We start from the raw sequence: 12073 nt of genomic DNA, 5'->3' as shown, positions 1-12073 counted from the left end.
TGTCACCTTGTCACTGCATGGTGAGCACACAGCAGGATGGGAGAGCTTTCATGGGAAGATAGAAAAGCAATACTCCGTTCTGAAAGAAAATAGGAAAGCCTTCTTATTTAATGCTGGCTGGACTTTTTAGTTTTCTCCAGCATGCCTGAGCACAGGTGCTTCAGGTGGCCCTGGCACAGCTTGTTGTAGTGCCAACAGGGAGTTGGGATGCAGAGGCTGGAGCAGACCCTGCACCCCTGGGCTGTGTTTCCCAAGGGGAGGTGTTTTCTCTGGTTGTTTTTGTCCTTGCCCCACCTCGGTGCTCCTTCCCGTGACACACAGAGCCCATGGGGCTCTCGTACCCAGCCCGCAGCTGCACCTGGACCAGTGGCGAGGAGTCTGCCTGCGCGTATGTAAAACACGGGCTCTCTTTCACACACTGCTGACTTCCCTCGGCAAAGGAGGCGGCGGGGTGGGGCACACAGGCACGGTGCCTTTCCTGGCTCCTTTCAAAATGCCCCAGCACGGTAAGCTCCAGGGGGGACGAGGGATGTGACATCCCAGCACGTGGCAGCTCTTGCAGAAGGAGCCTGTGGCAAAGGAAATGTGGCCCAGAACGGGCTGGGAGCCCCTGCTATTCAGCTGCCAAGGAGTCTGAGCAAGTCATGTCACTCCAGAGTCCCTCGTGCCTGACCTCTCTTGCATACCGGTTCTTCACAGCCAAGACAGCCCCTCCTGCACAGAGCTGACCCCAGGGGATGCCTTCCTGCATAGCATCACCATGCTGTATTAATATTTAACAGTGAGGAACAGATCCAGAGACTTTGATTTCCCCACTGGCCAATTCAAGGATAATTGAACTGTGCAGGGAATTTCAGCATTTCAGAGGGTGGTTTCGTTCCAGTTCACACCAAAACCTAACCATGCTTCAATGCCTTATGAGGAGGATTGCAGCCAGTTTCAGGCAGCCTCCCTGCAGCGGAGTCAGGCATGAAAGCAGCACAAAAATGGCCGATCTCAGGAGGTGCCCAGCCAGCATGCCCCACCAAACCCTCTCCCACAGAACTTAGTAAAGAGGAAAAAAATGTTTTTTTCTGAATGTTTCCACTCAGTTCCAACCCCATCAACTGTGATCCCAAAGTAATGTCAATTTGCCCTTGTTACACACCCCCAGTGGAGGCAGATCCTGCTGTAGAGGCAGAACAAGCAAGGCTCAGTCATTTTTCACACACATGCCCAGGGTCATGCAAGAAATCAGCCACAGAAGTGAAACGAATCCAGTGTATTTGGCTCCTGCCTCTGGGCTGTTGCTTTCTCTTATATATACATCACTTTTCCCCATCAGTGAAGGACAGCTGGCCACTGAATGGAAAGTGGCAGTTGTTCAGCAGCCCACAGCAACACTGCACACCAGCTTAGGGTGGGGAGTGGAGAACAGAGTGCAGAGGAGACTGCCAGGGGATCTGGGCCAGCTGAATGGAAACAGAGCAGCTGGAAAACAGCCAGTGCTCCTGCAAAATCAAGACAAGTTAAAAACCCCTCAGGAGGAAGCCTCTTCCTTGCTTTCAGCAGCAGAGCAGAGCTGACCTCTACCACAGCTCAGCCAGTCAGCTCCAGTCAGCAGAGCTTGAGTCCCTTCTTGTCCACCACTGCTGGGAACAGTGGTCATGATGAGAGTAACCAAGGAGCTCGTACAACTTGACCACAGCTGCTAAACACCACTGACCTAAGCCAGCCACTCCCTTCAAACTACAGGTCTTGGCAAGCAAAGATGTCCAGTTTAAACCATTCCCCAAAGCAAATATCAGAGGTGGCCTCGAATCTAAAACTCTATCACCAGTTTCAAGGTTTGGAAGGGACAAATATATCCCCAGGGTTGGATTTATCTCTGATCTTTGTTCCAGGAACAGAGAGATCTTTTACTATGGATGTCATTTCAGTACACTGACTTTCTCTCCCATTGGTATAGACTGAACATATAATGTTTTATCATGCTTAAAAGTTGGTCTGATTTAACTGCTGGTGCAGCAGAGACACTCTTAGCAAACCTGGCACAGTGGAGAGCTGTAATCCCACCAGGTAATGCCAAGCAAGCCAATTTATGCCAAAATCTCTCACAGATCACCTCTGTGAGCAGTTCAGCTAGCAGGCTGAGGATGCAAAATCTTCTTCAAGGGACTGGACTGAAAATGAAATCCTGTGGGTCAACCTGCCATAGAAGAGGAGGCCATATTACAACCTCATTTAGTTCCATCCCCCCAAAAAAGCACAGTGAGACCAAAGCTTACACCAGTGTGACTGGTATGAGCTCTTCAATTCTAATTAAACTGCTTTTATTCTAATTTTGCTGACATAACTGACAAACAGAAACACATCCACAAACTGAAACAGTCAAACCAGCAATGCTGACGGGTACTTTGACCACAGAGAGGGGGATTCCTCTTTGAAAATCTCCACTGGGATAGGGTACTGAGGCAAGAGAGAAGAGAAAGCAAGTAACTTCAAATGTTTCTGTTAATTTAGATTTCAGTCAGCTTGGCAAGCTCTTTCATACAACATAACCTGAGTAACTAGCCTTAATTCAGCTTCAGGCCTTCCATGCCTCTGATCCTAATCCAAGTACTACTTTCACAAGACCTTTATCAACTATTAGCCCTGGCTACTCCATCCAGATGAAAGACATCCTCAACTGCCTTGTCTCCTCTGGTAGCAAGGGCAGTGTTATGGCCTGTCTAAACTAATAGCTGAGAGCTCCTAGAGGTATTTACATAGTTGAAGATGTAGCTTTAGATGTGTCCCAACTACTTTGGGTTGTAAAACATGATGGACCTGAGACACAATGTCATATTCTTAGGTACGCTCCACTTCCCCTGCCAGTTCTAGTAAATACTTTCTCCTAAGAGTAAGAAAAATATTTGCTCCAAGGTGAAGCAAGATGCTGCTCTTAAGGAACTGCATTTTATTATGTACCAGCTGAGATTCAGCCACCTGTAGGAAGTAAAAACAGCATCTTTCTTCTTTGAAAGTAGTAGAAGGGAAGAAATACCACATCTGAAACATAACAGTGGAAAAAAAAACCTGCTTGAAGGTGCAGAAATGGACAGTAACACGTGTGAGTTACTCCAAAGCATTCTGGTTGGACCAAAAAAAAGTTTCATTTTCACTAGTTAAAAAAGCACAGTGAAATTACACTTGAGGCCAAAGGGATTTAACCCGAGTCCATCAGTTATTAAGAGTCCACTAATAAGGAGAGCAACCTAGGAGATGGAAAAGTCTCCTTGCCTTATGGGAGTTGCAAGGGACACAAAAGAGTGGCTCATTTTATGCCACTTCCTTTCCTTTCCTTTCCTCCCACAGACTGCACCTGCACATCAAGAACAAATCGAAACCAGCCTATTCTAAGCCATGGTCTCCTTTATTTTGATGGACTCAAAGCAAGAGCAAGGCAGAGACAGCATAAACAACACAGAAACTTGTTTCTCAGGATGATTTTCCCCTCTCTGGCGGCCAAGTCCTGGCTAGTACCTTCAGGACGGCAAAGCTAGCTGAAAGTAGGGCATGCCCATTAAGCTTCCAATCCTCCTTACACAGCCACGACAGTTTGCACATGTCTTTCTCCTTTGGGTTTTAGCCAGAGTCCAGCCCTTTTGGGCATCATAACACAGCTGAATGGTTTAGCTCCTTTTGTTTCAGCTGACAAACACCCTAGCCCTCCCCCACCAGCAACAATACAACTGGAGCTGGGATTTGTGTGTCCTCTGAGCAAGGATACAGGCTTTGTGCCTTGCTGAGCTGTCTTTGCAAGGACTGCCAACACTCACAGCTGATTAAGCCTGCAGTGCTGCTTTCTGCTTTTCCTGCTCACAGACAGATGTCAGAAACAAGCTAACCGAAAAAGTGCACACAGCTAGAGTTCTGCACCTAGGAACATTAAAGCAGACTATTAGGGATTAAATTAAACCAGAGGGGAGCTTAACACATTCTCTCTAGGCTTTATTTCTACCTGGCATGCAATTCGGGGTAAGAAACATCCCAGTGTTTCAAAAAAATCTGTGTTCTGGCAGGTGGCTCAACTCAATGAACAGAAAGGACTGTATTTGAAAAGCTTTTGCCACCACCACATGGTTGAAGCCACGAGTGCAGCAAAACAACTAACTGGGAGCTCGAGCTGCCAACAAGGACCAGTGTGCCAGGGCCAACTGGGGCGCTTGCAGGTTTTAGAGCTTGTGCCACATTGCTAATAAAGAGCATATAACTATGCAAGTAGTTACTAAGTAAATTACATATTACTTATTTTATTAAATTAGAACTCTCTTAGTGACTTGCAGTAAGCACAAGGCACAACTTACTGCTGGTCAGAACCTGTTAGTAAAGGGCTTAGACACAGCATATGCCAAACCAGCCAAGACAATCTGTTCTCCGTGTGCTGCTGTGGTCTGGTCTTCTGGGTTTCACCTCTGGTCAGTCCCAGAGGCTGCATTACTGGGGCTGTCTTGGGCTTGACAAGTGGCGTCATTTTCTTTGAGGATCTAAAAGAAAGCTAAAGTGCTAGATTCATTATCTTCTTTAGCCCCTTCCTTACCAATTAGGTACCAGGCATGGAAATAGTGAGTTCTTTGCTGGGCAGATGCTCACACAGCTGGATCATTAACTGCCAAGTGCGGTCTATCTAGAAGCTGCAGACCAGCCTTCCTTCCCCATCCTTCTCTTGGTGGATTGACAACCTGGCAGCAAGGTTTCACATTAGACTATGGTGCTGCATTTCAACTGAAGACAGCAGGAGCCTGCTGCCTCTTCTCTGGTACTTTGGAGACAGTAGCCTGTTCTTCTGATATTCTCTCAGAAAAACATGTAGCTCCTGGCCACTGGTCTAGTGGAAAAAACTCAGACTTGATCATGAAATAGGATTCAGATATAATAATGGATAGGAATCCCCAATTCAAACTACCCTCCCATCTGCTAACCACTGAACAGGAATCAAACTTTTCTTGAGAGGTAAGGAACTAGGAACAGTTCTGGATGAGTGATCATGACAAATCACACAAAAAAAGCTTCCCAATGTCATTCCAACTGCAGCAGCTTGAATGCCTGAGTGGAAAAAAACCTGATATCACAATGAGAAGCTAATCATCATCAGAGTTCCTCATTAGCGAGACAAAGGACAAGGCAGAAACTCCCGGTACGTGACCAGCGCAGATCTGTAACATTCGAAGAAGTCGTTGAGCAGTAGCAACTCGAACCCCTTCCAACTGGAAACAAAATGGAGAAATTATTTAAACATTTGAAAAGAAGAAAAGCAACGGTAAGCTTTCATAAAAGAAAGAACCAGAGCAGGCATCAAGTGGCTAGCTACAGAAAATCCCAAACAGGCCCATTTACTTCCCTAATGTTAAGGAAGGTACAGCATTGCCAGCTGGAAGTGCTGAAGGGTTTGCCAAAGGCACGGATTCTACCTGCTGGTAGGGAAGCAGTCTCTGAGGATGCAGTGACAAGTACACAGAAAAGTGAAGTGTGCTGCTGCTGAATGCCAAACTCTCCCTCCAGCTTTTCAGACCAAGCAGGTAATTGGAAAGAGTGGCATATCACGTGGCAAAATGGTCAGTGAAGCCACAAAGTTTGTCTGACACAAAACATTACACGAGCAAGGAAGTCACATGGCAAATAACATCTCAGGGGCTCCCAGGAAAAGAAAACACAGCAAGGAACAAGCATACCGAGGCTTTGCATATCAGAGATGTTTTTTGTTAGCTTAGGCTTGGCTTCACGAGGTTTTGAAGTAGCACAGGAAGGACCAGATTACTAGAAGACTCATTTCAAGGACAGCCAGACTCCTATACCTCTACTGTTTCTGTAGACAGAGTCTGGCCTCTGACACTTAGGAAAGCCAGTAGCATACATATTTATTGTTACATATATTTACTGCTAATATAATGATGTTTCTAACAATCACAGAGCAGTGGAATTCAGAAATCCCTTGAGATGTCAAATAAGCACCTTACCTCCAGCTCACAGAACAGCACAGGACTGCAGTAGGTTTTTCCTAATTTACGGACGGCATTTGTATCAATGCTGCAAGCATTCACCCTGCCAACTGAAAAAACATTTTCCCACATTACAAGACTCATAATCAGCAATCAGTGAAGTTTTAGGAAATTCCACATCCACAGAACAATTCAGAGCTAATTTTGAGAGCATAATAGAAGGTAAGGCAACAGTGAGCAGTGCAAACAGAATGGTACAAGTTTTGAAATGGAATTAGCACAGAAGTCTTTCATAATATTAACAGCAGGAATAGTACCACATCACTCTTCATGTGACATTAACATTCTGCATAAGGGATCAGCACACCATCAGCGGGGCAGTCTTCCACTCACTTACCAAAAGTCCTCCTGGCTCAGATGGTATCAGTGCTCTTGCTCTCCAAGGAATTCACTTCACCAAGAGAGCCATAACACAGGACAATGCTAAGACTCCTTCTCTACCTCAGAATTAGGCCTCCTGACCCCAAAACTCCAGGGACAGCACCTATGTTCCAACATAGAGCAGTACAGTCTGGCCCCTCCAGTTACTCAGAGCTGAAGCAGGGAGGGTACACAGGAAAGCACTGGGAGACAGAAGGATTAGAGGCACAACAGGGCCAGACGGTACACAGCAGGGATACCAGTCTTGTATTAAAACTATACTTCATAGTTTTGTAGCTCATCCATTTAGATTCTCTTTATTACCACAGTATCATATACTTCTCACTGCTCATTAAGATTATCATTAAGACAGGTCTGAAAGAGCAGATAGAACAGACTTCTAGAGCGCCACACACACAAAAAAATAATATCAATAACACAAATCATATTCAGGGATTAGGGATTAGGGACAGAGAAGAGAGGTCTGACTGGCAAAAACAAAAAGGAGAGAGCAAGTGAGCATGAGAGAACCCTGTTTTATCTAGGAAAACAATAAAAAAGGCAGAGGAGTTCAGAAATAATTTAAACAAAGTTTCAACAAAGCCACTGGTTTCCTTTAGTTTGTTTCAAGTTAAGTCAGTGCCCTGTTTTAAGAAAACCAACTGTGAGTTGTACAGCTGGAAGAGGAAGAAGAGGTGCCATACGTACCCCCAGTCACAAGAAAGCATACTTTCCCCAGGAAGAAGCTGGCATCCACAAGAGCTAAGGAAGCTTCGATGTTCTTCAAACTGTCAGAAAAGTAAGTACAGACAATCCAGTTGGATAGGGAGGTTAAACCAGTGCAGCAATGAGGACAACAGGAATAATTTTCAGAAGCACAATTAGAAAACCAATGATGTTAACATCTGCTGATTTGTGAGCTTGCAAAGTTCTGCTTTATGCTAAAAGCATGACATCAGAGACCTCTGTTATACCCACAGCTGTTTAATAACCCATAACATATCCTTTCTACACAAGACTCAACAGTTAAGAGTTAGTTTGAACAGTGTCCTCCATGATTTACAGACACTAAGCATCTGGATTCATTAATATCCAATGAAACTTCAGCACCACTTCGGCTCTTTCAGGAAGCGCTTGCCCACACATTTCTGCAGCACCATCTGTGCTGTAAGTATGCAGCTGGGCCTGTCATTTTTGGTAAATGAGAGCCCAGGATCATCAGTCACAAGTTAAGTAAGTAATAAAATGCTGACTTCTGTGCCTTAGCAAGTCTTTACTTGTGGCCTGAGGAAACAAGTATCATTTCTACAAAGACAAGCACAAGATGATAGAAAAGGGATCAATCCCTGCAGATCTTTCTCTTATACCTAGTGACATCTGTAGTCTGATCCCACTTGACCAGGAGTATCAGTGAACTGAAGACTCAGACACAGCCACTTGCTGGTTATTGGGCAGCACTGCCCAGCACACATCAGACTTCTGCATATTAGAGAACTTCACAGCACCACCAGCACTTCCATCTAATTCTACAGACAGCATCTTTCCAAAGTTTCGTTTGTATTGTCACATATACTGACCCAGAAATAAATTCTGCCTTCTCTGCTATGGCAACTTAGTGCACAACAGGCATGTTATTGGACAGAGCAGTTCAGTCCTAATCCACTGCTGGAGGCCAGAAAGCTCCTGTAAATATTACTGAGTTCTTCCACCACAGCAAGTCTTGGGTTTGAAACCCACTATTCAGCAATTCCAACACAGTAAAAATGTAGATTTAGCCATCAAACGAAGAAAGAATATTAGTCCCCCCTCTCATCTTTTTGCCCTTCTTTTACCTGTATTTGCTCTTGATGTCAATCATAAACACAATCAGATCTATCCTGGGTCGGAGATGATCCCTCTCTGAAGGTAAGGGGAGGGATGCAGCAAGGTGACTGAAAGATAACAAATTTGCCACTTTAACTAAACAGCTGGGCAAGGCAGTATCCACTTTTCCATAACCTCATAACCACTGTAGCAAGTTACCAGGAAGCCTGCTAATTACTAAGCACGTGGGCATTGAAGAGACATTGTGATTGTTTAAGTGGTACTCTCATATCTTAGGCCCGCTCAGAGTTGCTGACAGGCACAGTGGTAATTGCTAGACAAGGCTGGTTATAATGGGACGCTTATTAGAGCATAACAAGACTCACAGAAACATTTCCTCCATGCAGATCTGTATGGCAAGTCATTTAATTTAATTGTTACAAAGAGTCCTTTCTAACAAAGCGAACCCCAATTCTTTACTGGAATATTTTGCTGCCAAGTTTCAGTTAAAATGCATCAGTGCTTTTCTGTCACATTCGAGACATACTGCTCATATGCTCACACAGGAGAGGTGACGTTTCCAGGTACACAAGAACCTTAAACCACAAATTTGTCACTAGTACAGCTTTGTAGATGAAGTTACAACTCAAAAAGGGCTTCTATTATATCATTACACTCCCTTTTAACCCTTTTACTATGTCAGGAGCTACTAGGTTAGTTTAAGCATCCTTCTATACGGTACCACCACTGCTAACTAGAGCTGTTGGAAAAATTACAGGGTGGGGCTTTTTGTGTCTCTTCCCACTAAAAAAGCCAAACAACCACAAACAAGTAACAACAATAAAAAACAAGGAAACCAACCAACCAAAAACTCAACCAAAAAAAGGTTTCAGCAGTACATAACTGGATCTTCCACAGGGAAGAACATTATCAGCACCCCATTTTTGGAAGATGACCTTACTTTAAACTGGACAAACAAACATCGCAGAAGTTCAGTCACTCTCACAATCCGCTTCCTCTCTGGAAGCCAAGGAAGAAACACTCCTTCTGGTCTTCTTGGGGAATATTACTTCTCGCAATTCAGTCTCAAGGACTTAACAGCTTTCTCCAGCAGCCACTGACCATGGCACGCATCCCCTTCTATTAATCCTATGTAGTTTGTAGTTTTGTTTGCTAGTCTCCAAATAAAGGTGTTTCGTTTCTTCCATTTATGGAAGATATGATTTAACAAAAGTATTCTGAAACTAACAAAAGGGATGAGCAAAGTGAGCTTGAAAGACACATTGCAACATAAACTGGCTTATTAATTTAAGGTGAAATTTAGGGAGACTCTTTGATGAAAGTATCAGATCTCACTGTCTCAGGGGAAGAAAAAAGCGACCCTGAGAAGCACTGCATTATTTGAAATTCTGCTATATTTAAAGCAACGTGACTAGATGATATCAGCAGTCTCCAGATATGAACTGCAGAAGCCTCCCCCCACCCCAGCAATAAGAGACACAAAAAGCCCAAACCCTGAAATCCTTTGCCCAACAGCTGTACCTGACAGGTAGACCTGTCAGATTAGATACCATATTTGTTTGTAACGTGTATAATCCCAAAGTAACACAGTGGGGGGAAAAGACCCCACAGACTTTGCTTTCCTAGCAATATTTACACAGGGACGTATCTTGCTCTTTGCTGTAGCATGAGCACACAATTCTGTGCCTTTGGGCAGTTACCCAGCTGTAGTACCAGCAGCCATCTAGTTATGGCACTCCACAGCTCAGCAGAGGCTGCAGGTTTCACATAGAAAATGGGGTAATTCATTTACTATTAGTTAGCACAGACATCCAAGATGCCACAATCAGAGCACTACAGTCACTCTAATTAGGCAGCAGAACATTAGCTTGGGTGGCTTTTACTGCATAGCCATGGATTACAGCAGCAAAATAACACAAACACCTTCTGAAGAGCTGACTAAACTTATTTATTCTTGGCAAGAGAGCTGTCAAGGACATTTAATCGTTAAAAGTTAGTTAATCAAGCTTTTAAGACAGGACATGTCATCTGGCTGTTATGAATAAGGGGTGATGAGTGGCTCATGCAAACTAAAAAGGGTTGAGTACGGTGGGGAGAAGTTCTGTTGGGGTTTACAGTTCTTTTGATACGCATTTTTGTTGTTACGGTACAATTTTGATGCCCCTTGTAAAAGGCGGCAGGGAGTGAGGGGGCACCTGTCCCTCGGAGACCCGAGAGAGTAACATCACACCACCGATCAAGAAACGAGACGGACTCCGCCAATGAGGAGGACGTATGAGGAGTACTTATGAATATTCATAAGGCCCGGGGTACAAAAGGCAGAGACGCCATTTTGTGAGTTGTGCCTCTAGCGGGCAGGAGTCCCATCAAGCTGTCAGAGCTGCTCCGCCCTTCGCTTTGTAACTTTCCATGGGTTCAAATTAAATTTTATTTACTCATTCCCGCCCGGGTTTTGAGGCGTTTATAACATGGCTAAAGCTGAAATTCCAAGTGCATCTTAATAGCTTGGGGAGGAAAAGCACGTATGTGCATACAAACCAGAAAACAGCTACAAAGAGCATGCAGAGCAATAGACATCTTTCAGAAACACTTGTTCGCCTGCAAGTAGTTGCAAGCATTGTACCTGTCCCATTTTGTCCCAGGATGTTTAATTTTTGTCCCTCAGGCCTGGGGAAAAAAAAAAGTGTTGCTCTCACACCTTTCCAGTTTAGTAATCAAACATCTGTGCAACATGCAAACGGCAAGGGTATGCGCACGGCGAACATGAACGTGGGAAACACTCCCCCCCACACCTCGTTTCCAAGCGTGCCCAAACTGCCCGCCCTGAGGACAGAGGGGTTTGCCCGCCGCAGATGCGCTCGCATCTGGGCAGTAGTGCTCTCTAGCGTTCGCAAGAGCAAAATGTCTCTCTGAACCGCCTGCTGACAGCTCCGACTCCTGCCACGGGGACGGAGCCTGCGTTTTTAACCAATTTGGGTGCATCAGGAATCTGAAGCGGAAGCTTTCCGTGAATTCGCGTCACAGTCGCCGGTTTGCACCTCTTGGACCAGGTGGCAGTGGGCCCCGTACGGGCCCGGGGCCGCAGGCGGCGCATCCCGCTCCCCACCACTCACATGCTGATGTTGAAGTCCTTCTCCTCCTGGAGGATCGCTTCCGCCAGCTTCTGCTGGAGCGCCTCGTCCGACCCCACGAGCTGCGGGGTAGACGCGAGAGCGCGGTCAGCCACAGCCCCGGACAGCAAAGCCCCCGCAGGCACGGCCCGACACGGCGGAGGGCACGGGACAGGCGGGCGCCCACAGCGGGGCCGAGCCGGAGAAAGGGAAGGGGAAGGGACGGCGGGGCCGGGCCGCGGAGCGGCGCCACCGCCGGACCTACCAGGAGGACGCCGGAGTTGAGCATAGGGAGCTTGTCCAAGGGCCGCAGCACCGCCATCACCGCGGGAGACAGCGCCACCCGCTCGCTGGCCCGCCGGAATTCAAACGGCAGCCGCGCCCCGCCTTGCGCCGGCGTCGAGCGGCGGGGCCGGGGCCTGCGGGGCCGGGGCTTGTGGGACGGGGCGAGGCGGGGCTGGCCACTCGGGCGCGGTTGGCTGGGGGCGCTGCGGGGCTGGCGGCCATCGCCTCACGGGATATGCCGGCTTGGAAGGATCCGCGGGGATCATCGCGTCCAGCTCCTGGCCCTGCACAGGAGTCACAGCACGGGCCCCAGGAGCCCCAAGGGTCACACCATGTGCCTGACAGCGTAGACCAAACGGGTCGTGAACTCTGTCAGGCTTGGTGCTGTGACCACTTCCCTGGGGAGCCTGTTGCTGTGCCTCACCAGCGCCTGGGTGAAGAAAGGTTTTCTCATATCCAACCTAAATCTCCCCT

At 46.6% G+C, this 12073-nt stretch overlaps 1 protein-coding gene across 1 annotated transcript; it reads right to left on the bottom strand.

Annotated features, from left to right (window-relative positions):
- Nucleotides 1–3375: 3375 nt before the first annotated feature.
- On the bottom strand, nucleotides 3376–11691 carry CENPM (centromere protein M). Its single transcript, XM_066183592.1, has 6 exons — nucleotides 11580–11691; nucleotides 11318–11397; nucleotides 8213–8311; nucleotides 7089–7168; nucleotides 5979–6070; nucleotides 3376–5228 (listed from the first exon to the last, which is right to left on the bottom strand). The coding sequence occupies exons 1-6, from the start codon at nucleotides 11634–11636 to the stop codon at nucleotides 5103–5105; spliced, it is 534 nt and encodes a 177-aa protein (XP_066039689.1). The 5' UTR covers nucleotides 11637–11691; the 3' UTR covers nucleotides 3376–5102.
- Between the last annotated feature and the right edge of the window lie 382 nt (nucleotides 11692–12073).

This window comes from Chamaea fasciata, unplaced genomic scaffold (genome assembly GCF_029207755.1).
Source record: "Chamaea fasciata isolate MVZ Bird 193981 ecotype frontalis unplaced genomic scaffold, bChaFas1.0.hap1 SCAF_5, whole genome shotgun sequence".
Taxonomy (NCBI): Eukaryota; Metazoa; Chordata; class Aves; order Passeriformes; family Sylviidae; genus Chamaea; species Chamaea fasciata.
Note: the sequence above shows the minus strand (reverse complement) of the source record. Positions and strands in the feature narration are given on the sequence as shown.